The sequence below is a fragment of the Populus nigra genome, chromosome 19 (genome assembly GCF_951802175.1).
Source record: "Populus nigra chromosome 19, ddPopNigr1.1, whole genome shotgun sequence".
Taxonomy (NCBI): domain Eukaryota; kingdom Viridiplantae; phylum Streptophyta; class Magnoliopsida; order Malpighiales; family Salicaceae; genus Populus; species Populus nigra.
The window spans coordinates 8154471-8177664 of record NC_084870.1 but is presented as its reverse complement, the minus strand read 5'-3'; the positions used below and the strand labels follow the sequence as shown (position 1 = coordinate 8177664).

The window sequence follows — 23194 nt, the reverse complement described above, 5'->3', positions numbered from 1 at the left end:
AAAACCAAGTCAGCTAGTTCTTTATCACCGCATAAATCTAGCAGAATACCGAATGAAGAAAACAAGAGCTTCAAAATTGGAATTCAACTCCTGTTAGCAAAACGAAGCAAAATATTTTGTGTTAAATGATCCATGAACTTGAGGGTACTCAAATTCGATAAGTATCATATCGAGGACTTCAAGTAGGTCATGATATTATTATTTTTTAGGGTAAATTAATTACATGGACCCTCTCAGACTCTCAGTCTCAGTCTCAGAATCGCAAATTACAGATGCTGTTAAGAGGTTTTTTTTTTGGAATTTAGCCAAAATCCTCCTGAGATTTCCTACTCTCGATGAGAAAAGCCTCATTTTATATGTTCGATAGTTCCGTCAGAATTTTTTTAAAGTCATTCCTGAGAATTTTATTTTATTTTTTTATTTTTTTGACATGGCCTGGTTCTGATGTTCGAGACCTCTCCAGGTGAAGAGAAGCATTCTCCTTCCTTCTTCCTTGGAACTTTCTCTCATCGACTCCTCGTTCTCTAGTTTTTCTTAAACGACAATAACAAAGTGAAGTTGTGTGCCCTAAAATAAAATAAAGAACACAATTTGAGAGTGCTTGTTTTTGTGTTGATATTACTATATTTTTTTAAAAAAATATTTTTTTATTTTAGATAATTATTTTTATATTTTGAATTGTTTTGATATAAAAATTTCAAAAATAAATTTCAAAAAATAAAATAAAATATTATTTTAATAATTGTTTTAAAAAAAACTAATATCATATTACCAAACAGTATTGGTAGGCTGCTCACTATGGCTTTGAAGTCATCTCCAACGTCTCTCTTTGTAAACTCCGCTACTCAATACCCACACCATTTCACATTATAAAAAACCCAAACAAACAAACACTAAATTCACATGCCAGTATCCTTCACTACCACCACCAACCTCCCTCTTATCCTACGCACCCTCCCTTCTTCAACCATGGCTTCTTCTTCTCTCGCTATCCCTTCCGTTTCTCTCAAAACCCTCTCTTTCACTTCCTCTGATGCTTTTAACAAAGGAATTCGAGGATTTGCTCTTAAAAATGGGAACCCATCAAGGGTTTTCATGAGCTTGTCAGTTGGATCACAAACTCAAACTGTTGTTGTTGATGATACTTTGTTTCTCGATTACAAGCCTACCTCAGCCTTTTTGTTTCCTGGTCAGGTCAGTCTTTTATTGATTTCTTTTACCTTTCTAATTTTACCTGCATTGGTTAATTCCTAATGTAGGAAATCGTTAGATAAGGCTTGATTGATTTTTGTTACTGGAATTAAAGATTAAGAGCTTAATTGTTAGTTTGTTGATTAATTAATTAATTGCTACTCCTAAGTCCTAACTAGAGTGGTGTGTTGTTGTTTGTTCTAAGTAATTCAGGGTGCACAAGCTGTTGGGATGGGAAAGGAGGCTCATAGTGTGTCAGCTGCTTCCGAGTTGTACAAAAAAGCCAACGATATATTGGGGTAAGCATTCAAAAAAATTATTCCTTTTTTGTCTCTTTCAGTCAGCTTTAGAACTTCGGCCTGGAATCTATATTCATTGTCTTCGTAAGCATTTGTTGGATGCAGGTATGATCTTCTAGAACTCTGCACCGGTGGTCCAAAAGAGAAGCTGGATTCGACTGTTATAAGCCAGGTACTCCCTCTTTCTGCTATGCAATGTTTACTGCTTTACTCTGGGCTTAATTGTCCTGGCAATAATCAACAGTCATTTATGCCATAAGGAGACAAGCTCACCCGATGCAACATGTATGGTTGTGAAGAGACTCTACTTTGGTGAAAAGATGTCAACATTTTCTTTTAAATTACTAGGTCCCATGTGATAGATTTACTACACCAATCGGCTTGATCGGTTAATCTTATTTTTGAAACTAGGATAAACACTATGTCACGGATCTACACCCTTTTATCTAAATAGCTGCATTAATTTCTGGTGATGTTGATGCTTAGCTGTCATGCATGCGGTGTTATTATCGGTTAAGATTTATAAATGGTGATTAATGGTGAGCATCTGTAACTATCAATGCAGCCTGCTATTTATGTCACAAGTCTAGCTGCAGTTGAGGTGCTCCGAGCTCGTGATGGAGGCCAGCAGATAATTGACTCTGTTGATGTCACATGTGGTCTTAGCTTGGGAGAATATACTGCGCTAGCATTTGCTGGAGCCTTCAGGTGAGCATTTAACTCAAGAAAACAACTGTTGTATTTGCAAACTAAAGCAACTTCATCTAACAATAACTCTAACTGAGTTGAAACAATATTGTGTTGATGTGTTTGCACAAATTGATTTATGAGCTTGCTACCTCCTCCTTCGTATTCATATTTTAATTTATCCTGCATTGAGCCAAGCACTTTTAGATTACAATGCTTATCAATATGATGCTTCTGTTAAAATCCTGTTGTGTCGTACATTTGGATGAGCTCTGCCCAATAGTTGATCTGACTTGCAAATTAGAAGGACCCAGTTATATTCAAACTTAAGTGATGACTACCTCATTTAGGTGAGCTCTGCCCAACATTTAATGTGACATGCAAACTAGATTAATCCAGCAATATTCAAATCTGATCGATGATTGTTACTGCTGGGTGGTTATCTGGTCATTGCTTATGCTGTGTTCTGTGTATCAGATCGGGGTAGATAGAACATCTTCGTATTCATGTTTTAGTTTGTGCACCATTTACTGTTTTCAGTTAATAAAATTTTTAATCGCTTACAGATAGTATATGCCTATATGATTCCTGCCTTTTTATATGTCACTTGTGTTTATGTATTCACATGTCCTGTTTCTTTGGATTCCATCTTATTATAGCTTCGAAGATGGACTGAAGCTGGTCAAACTAAGGGGTGAAGCCATGCAGGTAATCATAGCTGGCTAAGAGATGGCTATAGTATATGTACACCTCGTATTGAGTGTTTCATGACATGTTTTAGTAATAACATTTTCTATGAAACTGCCTACAGGAAGCTGCCGATGCTGCTAAAGGTGCGATGGTCAGTGTTATAGGACTGGACTCTGATAAAGTTCAACAGTTGTGTGATGCAGCCAATCAAGAAGTTGATGAAGCTGATAGAGTTCAGATTGCAAATTACCTATGTCCTGTAAGGTTCCTTTAAATCAGATTCTTTTAGTATCAGTGCCATACTTGGTGTATTTATTAACTTAATGTATGAACTTTGGTATTGAATGCATTTTGGTAGGGTAATTATGCGGTATCTGGAGGTGTGAAGGGAGTAGAAGCAGTAGAAGCCAAAGCAAAGTCATTCAAAGCTCGAATGACGGTAATTTTGTTTCATCATCGTCATCGTCGTCATCTTTTCACTGTTAATAACCATGGTTCCGACTTTTCTCAGGTTCGTTTGGCAGTTGCCGGTGCTTTTCATACAAGTTTCATGGAACCAGCTGTCTCAAGATTGGAAGCTGCATTGGCAGCCACCGAAATCAGACAACCAAGAATACCAGTTATATCCAATGTTGATGCACAACCACATGCAGATCCTGCAACAATTAAGAAGATCTTGGCACGCCAAGTAAACTACTCTTAACTTGCTTCTCCATGATAAAGCAGAGGAAACAATAATTTGATCCTATAAATTCAAACTTGCAGGTGACTTCTCCTGTTCAATGGGAAACAACAGTGAAGACTCTCTTAACCAAAGGGCTGAAGAAGAGTTACGAATTGGGACCTGGAAAGGTACAAATTTATCCCCATCTCATAAATTACAGAACCAGAGTCATGTAGTGGTAACTCATTCTAATCTACACTCTTGAAAATTCCCATCTTACCTAGTTTATTAAAATCATTTTACCAGGTTATTGCTGGCATTTTCAAGAGAATGGACAAGAAAGCTGAAATAGAGAATATCAGTGCATGAGAAGGAAGCTAGAAGCATGCCTCAAGTGGTTCCTGATCAACATAATAGCTGGAGCACAACGTGCACAGGACCTTCATTCCAGTGTATGGCAGTTCAAAATTTCTAGGACCATGATTTGCAACTTCAGTTTTGATTTGAGATTAATTTGTCTCGATGCGCACTAGAAACTATATATTCAGATTGGCAACCGCGTCAAATAATTATAATGTATGGATTTTCTATGTACGCGGAGTAGCATTAAAATAACAGTTTAAAGGGAAGAAGGGGTTAAGGCAAAGTGACTAATTATCACCTTATCTCATTGTGATCTGTATGGAGAGGTTCTATCCAAGCCTGCTTAATAATGTTGCTGGCGTGCCTCGCCACCCTAAATGCAAGAAAATTCTTCTCTCATCCTTTTGTTTTGCGGATGATTTAATGGTTTTTACTAATGGGCTGTGAAATCTGGGGAATTTGCCTGTGAGATATTTAGGCGCTACCCTTATTACAAAGAAGCTATGATGATTGTAAGCCCCTTATCAGTAAACTTCCTGTTCTAACTCCGCGTTGGGCATCAAAAGGTATCTTTTGCTTGAAAATTCAGTTGGTTTCCTCCAAGATACTTAGTATGCAAAACTATTGGTTCCCGTTTTTGTCATCTCATCCAAAGTCATCAGAGGTAGAGCAGAGATGCTATGCATTTCTAAGGGTAAAGAAGGTTTTCGGCTGCAGGGGCAAGTCTCATGGAAAAGTGTTACTCTTCCTAAGCAAGGTGGTGGATTAGGTCGAAAGAAGTGTTGCTCTGTCACTCTTCCTAAGCAGAAGGTGGATTGGCCTCTTTCTAGATCGGATGTATGGTGTGACTTTTTGTGGTGTTAGCTTGTGATTTTACCGTGAAATCTTTATGTGATCACATCAGGGAGAAGCAAGTGAGAGTTGACTTTCTACCATAAAAGAAAAAGAAAAGGAAAGTAAGAGTAGACTGGTATAAGGTGGCATGGGATAGTTTGCACATACCAAGGCATAGCTTCATTGTGCTGTCAGCTATTTTGAATAGGCTCACCATCAAAAGAGGCGGGTTAGAACGGGATGGAGCATTAAAAAAAGTCTTGTTTTTCTCTTGCGCTGCTGTCAGAGAGGTATGAAGCAAGGATAAATATTTTACAGGCGTGTTGGAGATAGTGATACTGAGCAGGAGTGCGCAAAGAGGAATCTGCAGAGGAGGTTTTGCTGCTATGATCGCAAGGTGAGGTTAGTGCTCCTATAATTATGTAATTTGGTGGGAAGGAAATAGGGATCCATGAGGCAAAAAAGTTGAACAATCAATGCAATGGGGAAGAATTACCGCAGAATGCTAAAAAGAGCACTGAATTTCTAGAATTGCATGCAAAATGGAATTTCTGAACTAGTTTCGGTTTTGCTTGTTGAAACGGGGAAATCCCATTCCCATTCCCATCCCCATTTAGCTCAATTGGATTTAAAAACAGTTGACTGATGGATTCAACTACAAATGTTCATAGATTCTTCACATCACACTCCATTAAAATTTAAAAAAGCTTTTGATACGAGTAAGAAAGGACGCAAGGAATAGTCTTCATAAAGAAGAAATAAAAAGAGAGCAAAATCCCGAAAGCAAGACATCTAATTTTGAAAGGAAGGTTGATTTCCAGCACCAGGTGGTTGCCTCAATCTCCTAAGCTCATCAATCCACTGCTCTCCACCAACCCCACCCGCCCAGTCAGGAACAAAACTACCCAACGACACACCACGCATTGCCTCCATAACACGTGTCGCATTCTCTGGCGTCAACGGCGCATTCCTTCTACTCTCGTCCTCTCTAAACGCCCTCAAGATCGCCGTCTCAGATTCCTCTCCTACTCTCTCTTCTTCTAATCCCTCTTCATCGCCATCTTCGCTGCTGCTGCTCTTTCCCTCGACATCTTCGTTTAGATTAAGAGTCGAGATTCCATCCTCTGCTTGACGCGCACAGTGGCCGTTGTCAAGGTGGTGCTGGTGGTAATCAGAAAAGTGGGGATTGTTATGGTGTTCTTCATCTGAGTTTGATTGATCGGAGTGGGAGTCATCGTAATCAACGGCTGAGATTGGCTGGTAGTATTCGGGTGTGTCATCCGGATTCGTTTCGGTATCGCTTTCCGAATTGTTGTCTACAAAACAGATAAAAAGAAAAGAAAAGTAAATTGGAGATTATAAACCAAGAATAAGGAAAGAAAAGGAATGTGAATGTGATTGACTGATTTTACCTTGAAGGAGATCGGGTGGGGAAAAGGGAGTGGCGTTCATCGTTGGAGATGGAGATAGAGAAAGAAAATTTTAGAAAAGCAAGGCCAAGATTGATTGATTTATTTAAAAAATAAAAATAAAAGTGTCAAAAATACAGAAAGTTAAAAATAAAAATGCTTGCACCAGCCGGGAATCGAACCCGGGTCTGTACCGTGGCAGGGTACTATTCTACCACTAGACCACTGGTGCTTGTTGATCTATGAGTTCAAGATAAACTATATTATTAATGAATACAATCTAACTTTTGGTTGCCTGGAAGAGAGTGCTTTGTTTGTTTTAACTTTTAACTAGATCCACACGCATTTGATTTGAGCTCGCTCTGCAAAAAGGGTGGGTTGTGGATAGTTACTCGAGGGTGGGAGAGAGGGTCGAAGCGGGAAATGGGGATGTTTCCCATATTAAGGGCTTCGATTTCTCGGTCTCTCCCAATCAATGTTCCAAATATATCACTATCAAATCCGAATTCAATTCCTAAGAAAAACGAGTTGTTGTGCAGCTTCATCCGAAACCATAACAATTCGGCGGTGAGCTGTTTTTCCCAGTTTCTTCCTTTTCACTACTTTATCGACAATTGCAAAAAGAAAAACGCAATAGTAATGTAGGCGGTTAAGCCTGAACGGGAGCTCTCAAAATCAGCTCCTTCAAAGAGCCTGGTAAGTGTTACCTGCACCTTAAAAAGGTAAGCCAATTACTTGTTCATCTTTATGCTTTTGGTTGGATGTTAATAACATTTATTTGAACTTTGAAATTTGGTCTTTTGATAGGTTGAGAGAGGTGGGGATGATGCATTCTTTGTTCACGACTACAATGGGGGAGTTGTTGCTGTTGCTGACGGTGTCTCTGGGTATGAAACCGTACATAAGTATATTGCTATTCCTTTTTATCATGCATTTTTATCACCCTAAAATTCTTGGCATGAAGCTCACTACTAAAACTTCTTATATTACTGATACAAAGACGAGTTTTGTTTCCTCAACACCACCAAGTGAGTTTCTTTGTTTGGCTGGTGGAAAAGTTGATGATATTACTGTGATTGTTGGTCAGGTTGTGAGCTCACAACATATATTCTTCCCTTGGCTGAGGATCAAACTGGTGAAACTCGTAGAGAACAGGAAAAAACACTCGAATTATAGTCACGAAGTTCTTATTTATTCCTGGCTTCTTGGTTGTCTTGTAAAGTTCGAGGATCTTGTAATGACGCCAAGGAAATTGAAAGTGTCCACATTTGAATATAAATTGACGCTAACATGGAAGCGAAATTACATAAAAAAGATCACCTCCTCCTCCTCCGCCCACCATAGCCCCTTTTTTCCTTTTCTCCCATCAAGTAGTTAGAAACTTAGCATTACCCTGTCCTTTCACCAATGATGGCCGTGTCACGTGAGTATACCATCGGAATGTGCTAAATGGGCAATCGCTTCTGCTGTCATCTACAGGCCCTCCGTAAAGGTTGATTCAACATGAATGCAGTGACAGTACTCCCAGTATGCTGTAGGGGTGCAAAAGCTGCGGTTTACGAATTATAAGGCCGCAGAAGCATGCGTCCATATTTGGAAGGAAAAAAAAGGCAAATCCAAATAGAAAAATGATAGTCTTGGTTAAAAATAAACCATCTCCTAATGATGCCATTGAAATTGACCGAGACGAAGGAAAGTTTTACCCGGATACCATTCTTGTAGATTCAATACTGTCATCTGCTCCTGGCATAACTAGACTCGTGGTATCATTATGTCAACCTATGATATCTTAATGTTCGCCAGACGCCATAATAGAGACCCCAAAAATAAAACCGAGTAAAAACAAATAAGCTCCAAAATCATCAATGGAATCACCACGATCAGAAAACTGAGTGGAAATCAATAGCTGCAAAAGGAGAGATAGCAATGGTAACTAACTCTTGAGTATCCAGATAAACGATAATTTTTTTTTTGTTGAAATAAAATAATCTTGCATCGTTATGGAACTGAAAATTTTAAGGAAAAAATGCAGGGACAACAGGATTATTAAATGAGCAGCTAAGTATTCAGCAGTAAATTCTATATGACCAATCAATTTGACTCGTAATACCAATTAAATTGACAGCAACTGGGCCTGAAAAAATGGTACACGTGCTTGCTTGCGATCTCTCGTGGGAAGCTAGCATCTCATTACTTGTACACATTATTGTGATGCATCAGCAGAATAGCGAATACCCTTTCGCTCCTTGGTTATTCAAGTGACATTGTCACTGTTACTATTATCATTGAGTTCCTGAAAGAAAGATTTTGAGGCCTCGTATGTAGACCAGGAGATTGCTGCGGCTGGTGCATGGAAGAGCATCCTTGGGATCCAACCTCTTATGAGGCCTCTGTAACCATCCTTTTTAACTATTGTTTTAATCACATCTCCAATTGAACCACTTTTAAATCTGTCGCACCCACAAACACCCTGCATATCCAATCAGTGTTCATTGTTATCGTTAAGAGAAATTTAACACCCGTAATAGATTATACACAAATTAACACATGCTATTGTCTTTATGTGACAATGACAGAAAGTGAACCTGAGAACTAATTTATCATAAGAGTGTTTGATTTTACGTTCAAAAAGTGTTTTTGCTTTAATTTTTTTTAATAGTTTTGGATCATTTTGATGGCATTATTTTAATGCATTTCCAATCGAAAATCACTTTAAAAAACAACCACTACCATAATCTCAAACATTAACTCACTCCATCTCCCCTACTATGCAAGGGTTTGCACCACAGGACCGGACACCAATAGGTTACATGATACATCTAGTAGCCTTAGTAGATTCTTACAAGCTATGCCTTTTGAAATACAAAATGGAGTGGACCAATGAAATTCTTCAAGACCTTCAACGCAAATTTATCATCAATGAACAAGCAACACTTACTAGGCATCACAAGACACACAACAGAAAGACATACAAAAATTGACTAGTGTCCAAGTTAGCTCAGGAGTCGAATTATGTGGTACTTGCATAAGAAGGTGATTACTGCTGGCTAGGCTAGATGGTCAAGTCATTAGTATTTGCGAGGCTCTATGGAAGTCAATTACAGAGAATAGCAGGTGCTTGGTTGAAGAATATCCTAATTTATAAATTGGACATGAGCCCAGTATTTGCTGCTCCATTGATAGATTGATGTCCCCGCACTCTATTGACTTTCCAGCGATGTTCTTTACATCATTAGTGGAAGAGGCATAACAAGTTCCTTAACAAACAAACAGACATGCAGAGGTGTGATATCAGTAACATGAGAATACCAATTTAACATTCGGTATTCAACTCTTGTCAAAGTCATTTCGATTGAGACTGATAAGGAATAGTCAGATGTGGAAGATTAAACCAAACCCATAAAAGTATAAACAATGAGAGATGACAAATTGCTTCCCTTACAGCCATAATACTTGTAAAGCACCTAATATACAGGGTTTGCAAACTGCTAAAAAATTACATCGGGCTCGGTCAGAAAATGAACTGTTGTTATGGCGTGCCAAAACTTTAGAAGATGTTCGGACTATGGCAGCATAAAAAAATCAATAGGATGATATAAATGTTAGATATGAAGCCGGAATAGTGCGATTAAACAGGTAGGCATCCTCTTTCTCTATTTGCCTCATATTTTCTTAAAATTGGCAAAATAGTTCACTGTGAATTAAAAACAGAGCAAGAAGAAAATACCTGACACTGCAACTGAGTTTTAACAACATCGAGTGGTGTGGTAATAGCAGCCGCCAATGCTCCAGCTGCAGCACCAGCAGTAGCATGAAGAACCCAGTTCTCATCATTAGCACTCTCAGGAGAAATCTCCATCAAGCCCTTCTTCGCAGCCTCATATGTTGCAAAATAAACCGCAGTAAATGGAGCATTCATCAAAACAGTCGTCCTATACGAAGCATAAAACGCACCAAACCCCTCTTCTCTCACCACCCTCTTAACACAATCCCAAACACCCTTATAAACACTATCACTCCCCAATTGCAATCTCTGCTTTACCATATCCATTGGTGTAAAAACCGCATCGCTAGCAACCGTTGCACAAACACCAGAGACGGCGTGAGCAATTGAACTATTTGGGTTGTCTCGCGACAAATGTTTCTTGCAGACTTCATAAACTGAAAAATGGACAGCGTGGGCAGGACCAGCGCCAAGAGCCATGGCGGCAATGCCACGGTAAAGGGAAGAAGGGCCTCCGGATTTGAGAAGGGAATTGAGGACTTGGGTTACACTAACGGATTTAATGGGGCAAGACCCGATTGCTTGCATATGGGTCTTGACTGTATCAACAGGGAACATGGCCATGTGTTCCACAAGACCGGCTATGGAACCGGAAATCATGTATTGCCAAAAATGGAGACCGTCGTAAGAGGTTGCGGAGGAGATTTTCTCCGAGTGGAAATCGGGGCGGAAATCGGTGGGGTTTTGGAATTTGGTGGTGGTGGCATCGGTGGCCATGGCGAAGAATATTTTGTCGTTTTATTGAGAGAATTGGTGGAGTGAAGAATTGAGAGATTTTGACTATTCTTGTTCTGAGATAGATTTTGGTGTTGGGTTATAAGGGTTACTTACAGCCATACATACAACACTTACATCTGTTGAAGTTTAGCAGAAAGAAAGGGATAAATGGAGAAGGAGAAGGAGAATGAGAAGGAGAGGAGAAGGTGGGTATTTATTTTTTATATAAGATTAACGTGGGTATCCGGTTAGGGTTTCCAAGATTTTGGGTCTCTATTTTCTTTACAAAAATATGTGTCATGTAAGATTTGACTTGGTTGCGGCAAGCACGGGGGTTTAGGTGTCCGAATGTCAATACAAGCTAGTCCCTAAATTCTTAACTAATTTTAATTTAGACCTCTAAACAATATTTTTTATGGTTATTTGACACACACATTACAAATTACACGTTCGAGACCACATTGCAAGATTATACCATGCAAGCAGAATAAACGAGGACAATTGTTGACCAGAAGGTGCACCATGTTTTTTTTTGGTATAACTAGATATGTTTAATGATGCTTCCATTTGTTATATTTTTCAAGGTTTTCTTATATTATTTAACATTTAACAAAACACTAATAAAGATATGGCTTTTAATGTCTCTCCTAATAAAACATTATTAATTCCAACAATGCTTTGTTTTTTTTTTAAAACAAATCTATGTATTTTTTTCAATTTTATTTTTATCTTTTAAAATTTGGTTAGTCAAGGATTAAGCTTCATAAAAAAATTTATTTGATTTTTATAGGTTATTCTAATCTCATGACCCGGGTCACGGGTTTGAAAGTATAACTTGGTTGATTCAATTTTTTTTTCTTTGTTTAATTATCATTTTTTGTCAATCTCATTCTTAAATATTTTATTGTTTGAGAATTATGCTTCATGATTTGTTTTGATTTACTTTCTACGAGATTATCATAGTCTCGTGATCCAAGTCATGAGTTTAGTGGGTTAACTCGGGTCATATTTTTTAGTTCCTTTTGAGAATTGATTTCTTAAAAAAAAATTCATACTTCAAAATTGGATTTGTTGAGAAATGTGCTTTATTATTTGTTTCAGTTTATTTTTTATGAAGTTATTATGGTCTTATGATCAGAATCATGAATTTGATAAGTTATCTCAAGTTGTTTGTTTATCCTTTTTTAATTGATTTGTTTTTCTCAATTTTATCCTTTAATATTGGATTGATTGAAATTTGAGTTTCACAATTTATTTTGATTTTTTTATGGGGTTATATCGGTCTCATGGCTCAAGTCGTGAGTTTTATATGTTAACCTGAGTTAACTTGGGTTCTTTTTTTTTTATTTGATATTTAGTTGATTGAGAGTTAGGCTTCACAATCTATTTTAATTTGCTTTTTGTTGGGGTTACCATGGTCTTAAGATCAAGGTTATAGATTTGACAAATTAATCTCGAGTTGATTCAATATGCTGTCATTTTGATATTTTAAAAAAATTATCTTAATTTTTTTTGTTAAACTATATTTTGTACCAGTTGTCCGGGTTGTCTTTGAATTTTTTAAGTCAATTAAATCACATCTAGTCAACAACAAATATTTTTTTGTTTGTTGGTATTTTTTTATGTTAAAAAAATTAATCCAACCAATAACATATTGTGGGATATTGATATGGTACTTTTCTATTAAATTTTGTTGTGATCATTGTATTTAAACTATTAAATTAAAAATAAACTAGTAAACATACATAATTTTAATATATATTAAAAATGGTTCCTACTTAACTATTAATTTTTTTTTCTTTAATCAAATCTAGATCATCAAATTTACAATGTACTTACCATAGTCACTTACGAGAGGCAAGAAAATCATCAACAATAATTACTTTGAAAGCACACATCTAGCCAAAGCATTTAATTATAGTGTTATTATTTTATTTTCACCGAGGCTACGGATATAGACAGTTTCTTAGCTAAATTCTTTTACTAGATGCTAAAAATTCATCACATCCATAACAAGGTGATGAAGTCGGATAATCAGTGTGATGGCGTGCGTGAATAGAATGACAGAGCAGACTCCTAAATTGAACGGTTTTGAGATTAATAAAAAAAAAATTATAATTTTGAAGGAGTATGAATTATTTGGATATGATATATGCGATAAACTTATATTGTTTTAAGTTTGGTTGATTATCAAATTTAAATATAGTTGACATGTTCACCAAATTTATTTTATATTTATTAGACACATATTATCTTAAGTTTGATTGATTATCAAATGACAATTAATCTTGGATCTGATACATTCGCCAAACATATATTGCTTTGGGTTTAGTTGATTGTCAAACCTAAATATTTTAAGTTTGACATGTTCACCTGATTTATATTGTCTTAGATATAGCTGATTATTAAATTCAAGTATCTTAAGTTATGCCAGACTCATATCGTTTAAAAAAATATTTAATTTATAAAAATTTAGAGGAAAATCATGGTATTCACATATTAATGAGTAAAATAATTTTTTTTAAAAAGTTTTAATCTCTCCAGCATCACTCTCTTATTTTTTTTTGCTCAACCATCAAAAGTCCAAGGAGAGTTTTGGGCGGCTATCTAGCAATGTTTTAATCAAGCAATGCATTTTATTTTCTTATTGTTTAGTAGTAGTTACTGTGAATTGTGAAAGATGCGATGTACTCCACATTCATTTGAAATATAAAGATGCAGTGTGTGCTGGAGCCTTGATGATAATTCAGTTTTTATCATGTTCAAAAGGGAACATGAAGAGTCATGTCCTATTGTGATATCACTAGCTAGTGTTTTCTCCTTGTATCAAAAATATAATAACTTAAGGGATTAATTTGTACTTTAAATCCTTTCGTGTAATTGGCACCAAAGTTTAAACAACCTTGCATTTGTTTTTTAATTGAAAAATACATTGAAAGTGCAGGAAATGATTTGGACTATTGTCTCCATTCTTGTTGTATGAGAACGCCTCTGAAGGCTGCAGAAGCACGCGAGCTCTTGTTTGTATGTTGCACTACCCATGCATCTTCCTAAGATTTCTGGGTTACAAGCGTTGGGCTGCAAGCCAATCCATAGTCTAGAAATCTTTCTGACGCATGGAAGCTCTTTGAGTGATGTTTTTGTCGGTAAATCCAAAGTTTTGGTGTTTGATAGTCAATTTGTGGGCCTTGATAGCTCTACCTTCCTCAGTTAGAATCCTTCAAAAGACATGGCTGAAAAGGAGGCCGATTTGTAAAAGAATTGTTCTCTTTTCAATTTTATCAAGATCCATAGACAATAATACCCCCTCAAAAGTTATAGCCTTTCCTAAAAATCAACTAGTTATTTTTACATTTGAAAAGTGTTTAATCAAAAAGATTTTTTTTTACTTCAGTTTTTTTTTTTAAAAATCAACTAGCAGAGCAATGTCACCTTCGGCACAAATTGGCAGCATTTCAACCTTACAGGAGACAAACGCACATATCTGTCCAAAGACCACCGAACTGCCACTACAATTGGCGAGTCCGTGGCCTTTTCAACTTTCTTTCTTTTTGAACAACATGCTTGTCGGTGTCCATTGCCATAAAAGTACTAAAAATATGACCTCAAAATGATCAGATAAAATTTCTACAGTTAATTCTGGCAAGTTGAAACGATAACCATAGGAGAAGTGGCTGAAAACAGAAATTACTAGGAGAACGGATCTCAAGATCCATTTGGTCCCAAATAATACAGGGATAAGAAGATTACTTGCATCAACCAGTAAGCGAACAAAATCCATGCTCACACAGGTTTTGATAACTTCATTGCATTACTTGTTTGTGATTTTATTTATTAGATTTGTCGCCAAGATGTCCAAGAACAATGGATCTGACTTGGTCATTGTGAGATGTCCCGGATGAACGCATTAATGTCAATCTCAGAAGTTCCACCTTCAGCAATTGCATGTTCACATACTTGTTGAAGCTCTCTTGATCTTCTCCTCATTTCTTTGACTTCAGCTCTTCCTAAATCCATAAATTTCTGCACAAGCCCTGCAATTTCCTCTCTTGCCACCAAAGTTTTGGCTACCACCTCTTTCTTCATTCTCCAACCTATCTTCCAATCCTCCACAATTACCTTACTATGAGTCAGTTGGTCAGCAACTATAGGGAAGGTAAGAAAAGGCACACCAGCAAAAATACCTTCTTTAACAGAATTCCACCCGCAATGTGTCCAAAATCCCCCCACAGAAGAATGGCACAACACTTTCAACTGGTCACACCATGGTTCTACCAACCCCATATCACCACAAACCTGTCTCAACCTAGAAGTTTTATCGCGTGCCACCCACAAGAATCGGACACCACTATCACACAAACCAGCTGCAATCTCATCCATTTGTGCACTTGAAACTGCAACGTGGCTTCCCAAAGACACATACAGAACTGAACTTTCAGGTTGGCAATCTAGCCATTGTACAATGTTGAGTTCATTGTTATTGCTACTTGAAGAAGAATTGTCTCTAAGTTTCAAGTCAGGTATGGCAGGACCAATGGTATAAACGGGAATTGAAATTTTATATTTTAAAGCCTTTATAACTTGAGATTCAAGCTCATAAATTGACGGAAATAAGAGGTACCGTGCTTTAGGAATCCACGAAATAAGGTCCAAGATTCGGTGAAGTGTATATTGGTTGCTTGCAAATATGAAGGATGGGAGATCCAGTAGACGTAATGGAGAAACTCCGGGGATGTAATCCACTATTTCATTACCCTTTTCTGTACCCAAATAGAGAAGTAGGCATACAGCAAGCAAGTTATCAGTATTTTGCATTTCTTCTGACTTATAGAATCACTGAACAAAAAAGAATTTATAAACTCTTAACCATTATGTAATGCTCTGTATCAATTAAAGCTTTTCTATTCATTCACTACATGTATCATTTGTGGCTAATGTAACTGACAGATTTAGACAAAGAGTCCCTTATATATACAGCAAATTTGACATGCTAAAGCAACACATTTATTATCTCTACAATAAAAATAATTCACATGCTAACAAAAGATAAATCCATTTACAATTACTAGGCAACGAGGATCTCAGAAATTTTGCTAAGATATTATATGTATTATAATGACAGTGGAATAATTCTTGCAGAAACTAAATTATAACCCTTCTTTGAAAAGAGGAAAGAAAGCTAGAATTGACCTTACCTGACAAGTCCACGGGGAGGTGTCCATGCTGTGCAAGAAGATCAAGATGATAAAACACAGAAAACACTGTCGAAGACATAGGAAAAAATGAAGCCACCGGAATATTCCTTCGATTCCCGACACCAATCGCCCAAAACAGGAAAGCATCGGTCAATATAAGAGTAGGCCTCAAAGGCTGATGAAAACTATCAAGAAGCTCCTCAAATGGGGTCTCCATCTTAGTCAAGGCAGCTTTAATGAACCCAACTGGATCATCGTTGCGGACCAGCTCTGATGGAATAACGTTGGGTATGGAGCCAAATTGGAGGTTACTGGGCCTGCTGTTAGAACTGGAGCTAATGAAGCCAAGCCATTCTTCAGTGACTACAAAGGTTATCAGAGTGTCTGGTTTTTTTGATGCAAGTATGTTGCAGAAGTTAATCAAGGGGTTTACGTGGCCTCGACCTGGATAAGGTATGGCCACTACGTGGCAGCTATAGGTTGGTTTAACGGTAACAGCATCCATGTCTGAAACAAGGCGAGGATCCTTGGCTATGAATTTCCAAGCTTGTAGAAGAAAGGAGTAGGTTATTTGGGAAGCGTAGATAACGACAATGCCCCCTCTTAAGAGATGGTGGAGCGGACACAGGGATACTTCCAACGTCATCGAGTCCGAGTCATCTGAAGAAAAGTCTCAGTTGCTTTTAGTGGAAAAGGGTAAAATTGATGCCTTTCCATAGAAAACAGAACGATTATAGCCATCCATCCATCATATGCATCACTGTGTAAAGATTACCCAACATTTTCTTTGAAAGATCAATTTAACTCTCAATGGAACATGAAGAGGAGGACCAAATTAGATTTCAAAAAGAAAAAGAAATACTACATATATTTACTGTCTCAACTCTCAATGGACTCTATTTGTGCGTGGAAATCGAAGTACAGTGTCAATTTCTCAACTCTCAAGTCAAGTTTAAACGAGCCAATCTAGTTCAATAGGGTAAGCACAAGCATGCAATAAACTGACATTGCTACGCTTCCTAACAGATTCATTCATGAACTTCTTTCTCATTCTTCGTGTTCTCCCTTTATTACGCATTTGAGTAATCTTGCAAGTTGCAACCATATTCGTAATTAGAGTGGACGTTTAGTTTTAGACAACAAGGAACAAAGCCAAGAAGTTTAGCCACAAGGAAGCAGCAAGAATATTTTGTTCAACTTAATATGGTTGTGGCATGATATGCCTTTGATGAAGGCTTCAATGTTAGATTCGAAGTCCCTTCTTGTGCAATTGCGTGCTGACATGTCCTGAAGCTCTCTTGCTTTTCTCCTCATTTCTTTCCCATTGCTTTTCAAATTCATGAATTCCTGCTATATATTTCATGTTTTCTAACCAAGCTTTCTGCTCCTGATTTTTCCTGCATCTTGTAACCAATCTTCCTTCCAATCTTAATTTTGAATTGAAGCTATCGGGAATGTAAGAAAACGACCACCTGAATAAATGCCCTCTTGAACAGAATTCCATCCACAAAGTGACAAAAATTCTCCTACAGAAGAATAGCACAACACCCTTAATTGGTCACACCAGAGAGGGCACTTTTAGTCCCAAGTTACCTCAAATTACTTTCAATTCAGAAGTTTCGCTACGTGCCACCCACAAGAACCGAACACCACTTAACGGAAATCAACTGTGAATTCATCCGTTTGAGTACTGGAAACTGAAAGAATGCTCCATAAAGAGAAGTATAAAACGGTTTTACCAGTTTGGCTGTAACAGAGAACGAAAACTTTTTCCTTAAAATGTCAATGGTTCGGGGTTCAAGTTCATAGATTGTAGGGAATAATAGATGTTGTGCTTGATGCACCAATGAGAAAGCTCCAATAGCTCTGTCCAGAAAGTATTGGCCCCAGGAGAAGAAGATAGCTTCTTCAGATTCATCATAGACAAAATACTGATATAGTGATTTAGTAGTTTAGATATTAAACATACACAATCCTGGTATTCATCCATGAAAAATATTTGGCAAAGATAATATACCATTTGCTCTCTTCAACTGTTTAAGTAAGATACAGTAAACCATTATCTTTTGATTTTCCATAAGTAAAGAGAAGAATTAATTTCCAGACAACACACATTTGATACAGCATTATAAGCATTTTGACCAACCTTTTTCCTAAACCAGATTTACCGTCTCACTGTGATATTATCAGAGTACGTAAAACAACCAAGATGAAAGCATTCTATTGCTCAGAAATGATAAATAAAGCTAAAACGTAAATAAGATGATCTAACTGGAATTGGTCATTCAGCTGTATAGACCAAGAAGCCCCTTTCTATATTCTAACTTGCATGTAACAGCACAATTGAGAAATTTCAAGCAGTTCGTTCTGAATTCTGAATTTGAATCTTCCGTTTATATGTTTTTCCACGTGCTTTGTAGTACATACCCTGCACATTGGTGATTCTGATGTATTTGAGAAAATGATAATAAGTAACAGGTCAAATAGATTTTGCTTGCTGCATTTTGCTTCGTTTAGATAATTACCCAAGCAAATTTAATTCAAATGGCTTGTAAATGAATTTCCAGTTAACATTTATTCCAGAAAACAAATGGCACATGCTTCAAGTATTCATTCATAGTTTTATACCAAGAAAAAAGTATTCATTCATAGTTGAAAGAACCTAAGAACATGACAAATGACCAATGCTGATTTCCCTGATGAAGGATTTGATGTTGGTTTCAGATGATCCATCTTTGGAGATTGCTTGTTGGCATATCTCCTGAAATCCTTTCACTCTCCTCCTCATCTCTTTTCCTTCATTGCTATCCAAATCCATAAAATCCCGCACAAGTCCTCCAATTTCCTCCCTTCTCACAAGATTTTCAACCCTATACTCTTTCTCCACTCTCCAGCCAACCTTCCAGTCCTCCACGATTAACTTGCTGTTTGGGCGTTGATCTGCAGAAATTGGGTAAGTGAGGAAAGGAACACCTGCAAAAATACCTTCTCGAACAGAATTCCACCCACAATGCGTCCAAAATCCTCCTACAGATGGATGGCACAACACCCTCAGCTGGTCACACCAGGGCACTACTAATCCCTTATCACCGCAAACCTCTTTCAACCTAGAAGTTTCTCCACGAGCCACCCATAAGTATCGAACACCACTATCATGCAAACCGCCAGCAATTTCATCCATTTGGGCACTGGAAAATGAAAGAAAGCTCCCCATGGAAATGTACAGAACGGATTTACTAGGTTGGTCATCTAACCATCTCAAGTAGTCAATGTCACCATGTGCAGTAATCGTATGAGATCCATCTTCAAGTTTCGAGTACGGTATTGAAGGACCAACAGTATAGACAGGAAAGGAGAATCCTGCTTTTATAGCATCAATGGTCTGGGGTTCGAGCTCATAGATGGAAGGGAATAAAAGATATTGTGCTTTAGGCACCCATGAGAATACCTCCACAATCCGACCCAACATGTATGGGCTGCTCCCATTAATGAAAGAAGGGAAATCCACCAGACTTGTTGAAGAAACTCCTGGAATGTAGTCCGCACGTTCATACCCTCTCTCTAAACCTCACACACAAAGGAAACAAAACATGAAGCAAATCCCATTAAATCTCTGCATCTGGATCCATAACTAATTAGAGCAATGCACAATCTTTCAGAATGCAAATATGATCGTAGATTCATCTTTCATTCTCTATATTTCTTTTTGCTGGTATTTTTACTTGTTCCAATACTGTGGATTAAAAGAAATGCTAATGCCATTCAATCATATAGTTTGAAAACCTGCCCGGTACAGGAGTCCATCAGGTTACTGGGCCATTGGTTCAATCAATGAGTCATGACAAATCAAACCTTATTATCACTTGAGAAAAAAAATTAAATATATAAAATGTTTTGAAAGAACAATAGTGTTAAAAACTACAGATATACAAAGACACAGCTAAAAGAGCAACAATATTACAGACTGAAATTGTTAAAACAACATGAGTGATTTTAAATTTCCATGTCTTCAGTAGATTACCAGAGTGTTGAACTCCATGAAGCTTAAGCTTTGAACTAGTTGAATATTTCAAATCATGGCATATCTTTTGAGAGTTCTAATTCCATGAAAATTAGGCGAAGATCTTCGATAGTAGTTCAAACGTAATGTCCTAAACACATTTGATCATAGTTTGACTTATAAAATAGTAATGATGGATGATGCCAAATATTCAATCTGCCTGCTGAAGACCTATATGAAATTCTTTTAGAAAAAGAAAAAAAATAGTGAAATATGAAGATAGATCCATTATAGGACTCTTAGTTCTATCATTTTTCCATGTTCATATTCTGAGAAAACTGACAAGAGATGGGATTGTGAAGCTCTTCTCACCTAACAAATCCACTACGAATTGTCCATTTTCCCTGAGAAGATCCAAATAATGAAACATTAAAAACACATTAACTGACATAGGCCAAAATGAGGCCACTGGAATATTCTTCCGATTCCCGACCCTGACAGCCCAGAGCAGATATGTATCAGCTATTATGACAGCCGGCCGCTGCACAAGATGATCCAAAAATCGCTCAAACGGAGCTTCCATGTTTGTCATGAGCGCTTCAAAGAACTCTAGCATGTTGCTAGCGCGAACTAGCTCAGACGGGACAACATTGGGAATAGTGCTGAAGCTTATTTGATCAGGCTTAGGATCAGAACCGATGAAACTTAGCCACTCTTCAGTGACTACAAAAGTAACACGGATGTCATCTTTTCTTCTAACAAGTGACTTGCATAGTTCCATCATGGGGTTGATGTGGCCTCGACCTGGATAGGGCATCGCCACCACGTGACACCCGGCGGCTGCTTCCCTGTAAATGTATCCCATCTCTGATGAAAAGGGATGGTCAATTTGGTGGACGCTTGACAGTAGGGTTTGAGCCCATTATATTCACAATTCATAAAGAGGGGCGTATGGAACTGTTCTCCATGAAATGAATACAATAATTAGACTAATAAAAAAAAAACAACCAATTGTTTCGTAGTTGACCATTTTTTTGTTGATGTTGCTTTCTAAACTAGTTTGATGAATTCTAGGATAGAAAGACAAGCAACTCAGCAGTAGCTCTCCTAGCTTAAAGAATCTTCCTCCTGCCAAGGTTCTATGACCTTTAACTTCTTGCAATTTGTTTTGAAGGTAGTATAGTCTTCTATCGAATGGTGGGTTGATTGTTTTCCCCTTTCCTTTCTTCCAATTTGTTTTTGGTCAAGCAATTGAGATCGAGGAGATAAAAATAGAACAAAGGTTGCCATGCATTGAAGTAAATGGTCCATTGTCTCTTGCAGTATGCAGGAGGTTGCCAGGTGGATCGATGCTTTCTGTACAAAAAGTCTAATGTTTAGCTCTATAGATTTGAGAACAGTCCTTTACTTATGCAGTGGCTGTTTTCGAACAGCAGAGTTAATCAGAGTATATCAATTTAATTTTTATTTTTTTATTTATATTTAAAATTTAAATTATATAATTTCAAGTTAGTTTATCTTTGAATTAAAATTAAAATTAAAATTATATTTATTAAATTAATATTTTTAATTATATATATACGATATGTTAAAGTCCTCGAAAATTAAAATATATTATTCTAATTGAAAAAACAAAACATCATCCGGAATGGAATTGATAACTTAACAACTTTGTGTTGCTACCCAAATTTTGACCCATGTTTTAATAAATTTTTAGAAAAAATCCAAAAATCATGAAAAGCATTGAAAACCTAAAAAATACATTTTTAATACATTTGCATTGTTTTTAGCATTTGCAGCGTCGTCTAAAAAGAATTTAATTTTTTAAAGATATTTGGAACGCGTTCAACTTTTAACGCGTTATTTTTAAAATCATTGATTTTCCTCATCGAGTCGACGTTGATATGGCTCGTTTTCAAGAAATACAAAAAAATTAAGAAAAATCAAATTTACAAAAAAGAAGGAAAGTTAAGGGACCAATTTTGAGATCCAAACAATATTTTACCTATAAATACTGGTCCACAACTCAAACAAAGAAGGGGGAGGGTAATTTTGACAAATAAAAAAGGGGAAGAGAAACCCTAAACCTATCTCTTTCACACCCAACCGCCGCTGCCCACCAGAGGATTTTTTCTTCTCTGCACACAGCCCCTCCCATCGCCATTTCCCCTGCCATTTCAGCCTTCCACCTCTGCCTCTCCACCCTCACAGCAGACCACCACAGCTTCTACCCACAAACCAGCCATAAGTCTCACGTCTGCCCCTGACATCTCCTCCCTGCGTTTCCTTCTCTTCCCCAAATCGGTTCGTCCCTCTCAACACAGAACAGCCTTTCCCTCATCAACAGCCGCCTCCAGCATTTTCTTCCCCACAACAGCAGACTATAACAGCATTGTAACCCCATCTTCCTCCCCTCTCTCCCAGCCGGCTTGCCTTTCTTCTTCACCCGAAGGAGCCAACAGCGCCCTCCTCCAGCAGTGTCGTCCACATCCAGCCACAGACCAGCCTTCAGCAGCCCACAGGCGGCTCCCCCTCACAGATCGTCTCCTCAGACCCACGGTCTCCCTCACCGGCCAGCAACAATCCTTCTTCCTCCACCAGCAGACCCCACGGACGACAGCAACAAGGCCAATCACCACTGCCACCTACAGGAGCAAAGATCACCGACGCGCCACCAGTCCCGACAGCTTCTCCTCCGATCTTCAACCATCCAGATGGCAACAAGCAACGGCGGCGTTGGCCCCAGAGGAAAAAGGGAAGAGTAGAAAATCAAGAGGAAGAAGGGAGGCCGAGGCAGATCTAAAAAAAAAGGAGAACCGGAAACTGTTTGTGTTGATTGGGTTGCTTTGCAGGTGACGGGGAGATGCACAGCTGGTACGGACGGGAAGAGAAGAAGGAGGCGATCCCGATCCACCAGCTCGCTGGTCTTCGCCGGTGGCGGCGCGTGGACCCACGCGCCGCCGCTGTTCAGACGACACCAAGGCTGTGCAGCACTGTTCCCGAGGATTTCTTTGTGTTTTTGTTGTAACTTTCAGATGATGTGTATATTTAGATATTATTGTATTTGATTTATTTTGAATTTTTGTTATTTGTTTTACATGTAAAAATTGTGTATGTAAAAAACAAAAAAAGAAAAGGAAAGGAAAAGAAAAGGAAAATATAGTGAAAGTGTATGGGTATGTTTGTATTTGTTTTATGGATGTTTTATTTTTATTTAAGATAAAATTGTAAAGATTAAAGAAGAATTTAATATTTTGATTGGATCACGGTCAAGAATTATTAACTTACATGTAAGTTGTATTTCTAATATCCGATGAAAAGATAATTATTAAAACTTCTTTAACACATCAAAGTCACGAAG

General features: G+C 37.6%; 5 protein-coding genes, 1 long non-coding RNA gene and 1 other non-coding gene across 12 annotated transcripts; 2 read left to right on the top strand and 5 right to left on the bottom strand.

The window, feature by feature from the left end:
- Positions 1 to 785: 785 nt before the first annotated feature.
- Positions 786 to 4293, top strand: LOC133679906 (uncharacterized). The gene is made up of 10 exons (XM_062102635.1): positions 786 to 1194; positions 1405 to 1490; positions 1596 to 1662; positions 2056 to 2198; positions 2837 to 2885; positions 2989 to 3126; positions 3226 to 3306; positions 3379 to 3555; positions 3633 to 3719; positions 3838 to 4293. The coding sequence occupies exons 1-10, from the start codon at positions 904 to 906 to the stop codon at positions 3898 to 3900; spliced, it is 1182 nt and encodes a 393-aa protein (XP_061958619.1). The 5' UTR covers positions 786 to 903; the 3' UTR covers positions 3901 to 4293.
- A 1128-nt stretch (positions 4294 to 5421) lies between these two features.
- Positions 5422 to 6256, bottom strand: LOC133679907 (uncharacterized). The gene is made up of 2 exons (XM_062102637.1): positions 6141 to 6256; positions 5422 to 6044 (listed from the first exon to the last, which is right to left on the bottom strand). The coding sequence occupies exons 1-2, from the start codon at positions 6178 to 6180 to the stop codon at positions 5521 to 5523; spliced, it is 564 nt and encodes a 187-aa protein (XP_061958621.1). The 5' UTR covers positions 6181 to 6256; the 3' UTR covers positions 5422 to 5520.
- A 42-nt stretch (positions 6257 to 6298) lies between these two features.
- TRNAG-GCC (transfer RNA glycine (anticodon GCC)) lies at positions 6299 to 6369 on the bottom strand. The gene has a single exon. It is a non-coding gene; the product is annotated as a tRNA-Gly (tRNA).
- Positions 6370 to 6452: 83 nt separating this feature from the next.
- On the top strand, positions 6453 to 7416 carry LOC133679209 (uncharacterized). Of its 3 annotated transcripts, none has more exons than XR_009836131.1 (3): positions 6485 to 6859; positions 6945 to 7024; positions 7225 to 7416. It is a non-coding gene; the product is annotated as an uncharacterized LOC133679209 (long non-coding RNA). The 3 variants fall into 3 exon arrangements; XR_009836129.1 differs by having other exon boundaries at positions 6486 to 6833; XR_009836130.1 differs by having other exon boundaries at positions 6453 to 6859; positions 6945 to 7416.
- On the bottom strand, positions 7308 to 10932 carry LOC133679207 (uncharacterized). Of its 4 annotated transcripts, XR_009836128.1 has the most exons (4): positions 9865 to 10932; positions 8248 to 8607; positions 7841 to 8043; positions 7308 to 7686 (listed from the first exon to the last, which is right to left on the bottom strand). XR_009836128.1 is itself a non-coding variant. In XM_062101738.1 (2 exons), exons 1-2 carry the CDS (start codon positions 10636 to 10638, stop codon positions 8392 to 8394), a joined length of 990 nt encoding a protein of 329 aa, XP_061957722.1. In that variant the 5' UTR covers positions 10639 to 10932; the 3' UTR covers positions 8083 to 8391. The 4 variants fall into 4 exon arrangements, 2 of the variants coding, with proteins under 2 accessions (XP_061957722.1, XP_061957723.1); XR_009836127.1 differs by having other exon boundaries at positions 7308 to 8043; XM_062101738.1 differs by lacking the exons at positions 7308 to 7686; positions 7841 to 8043 and having other exon boundaries at positions 8083 to 8607.
- Positions 10933 to 14309: 3377 nt separating this feature from the next.
- Positions 14310 to 16625, bottom strand: LOC133679771 (UDP-glycosyltransferase 87A1-like). The gene is made up of 2 exons (XM_062102458.1): positions 15834 to 16625; positions 14310 to 15398 (listed from the first exon to the last, which is right to left on the bottom strand). The coding sequence occupies exons 1-2, from the start codon at positions 16477 to 16479 to the stop codon at positions 14518 to 14520; spliced, it is 1527 nt and encodes a 508-aa protein (XP_061958442.1). The 5' UTR covers positions 16480 to 16625; the 3' UTR covers positions 14310 to 14517.
- Positions 16626 to 18382: 1757 nt separating this feature from the next.
- On the bottom strand, positions 18383 to 21089 carry LOC133679932 (UDP-glycosyltransferase 87A1-like). The gene is made up of 2 exons (XM_062102673.1): positions 20206 to 21089; positions 18383 to 19394 (listed from the first exon to the last, which is right to left on the bottom strand). Exons 1-2 carry the CDS (start codon positions 20696 to 20698, stop codon positions 18496 to 18498), a joined length of 1392 nt encoding a protein of 463 aa, XP_061958657.1. The 5' UTR covers positions 20699 to 21089; the 3' UTR covers positions 18383 to 18495.
- Between the last annotated feature and the right edge of the window lie 2105 nt (positions 21090 to 23194).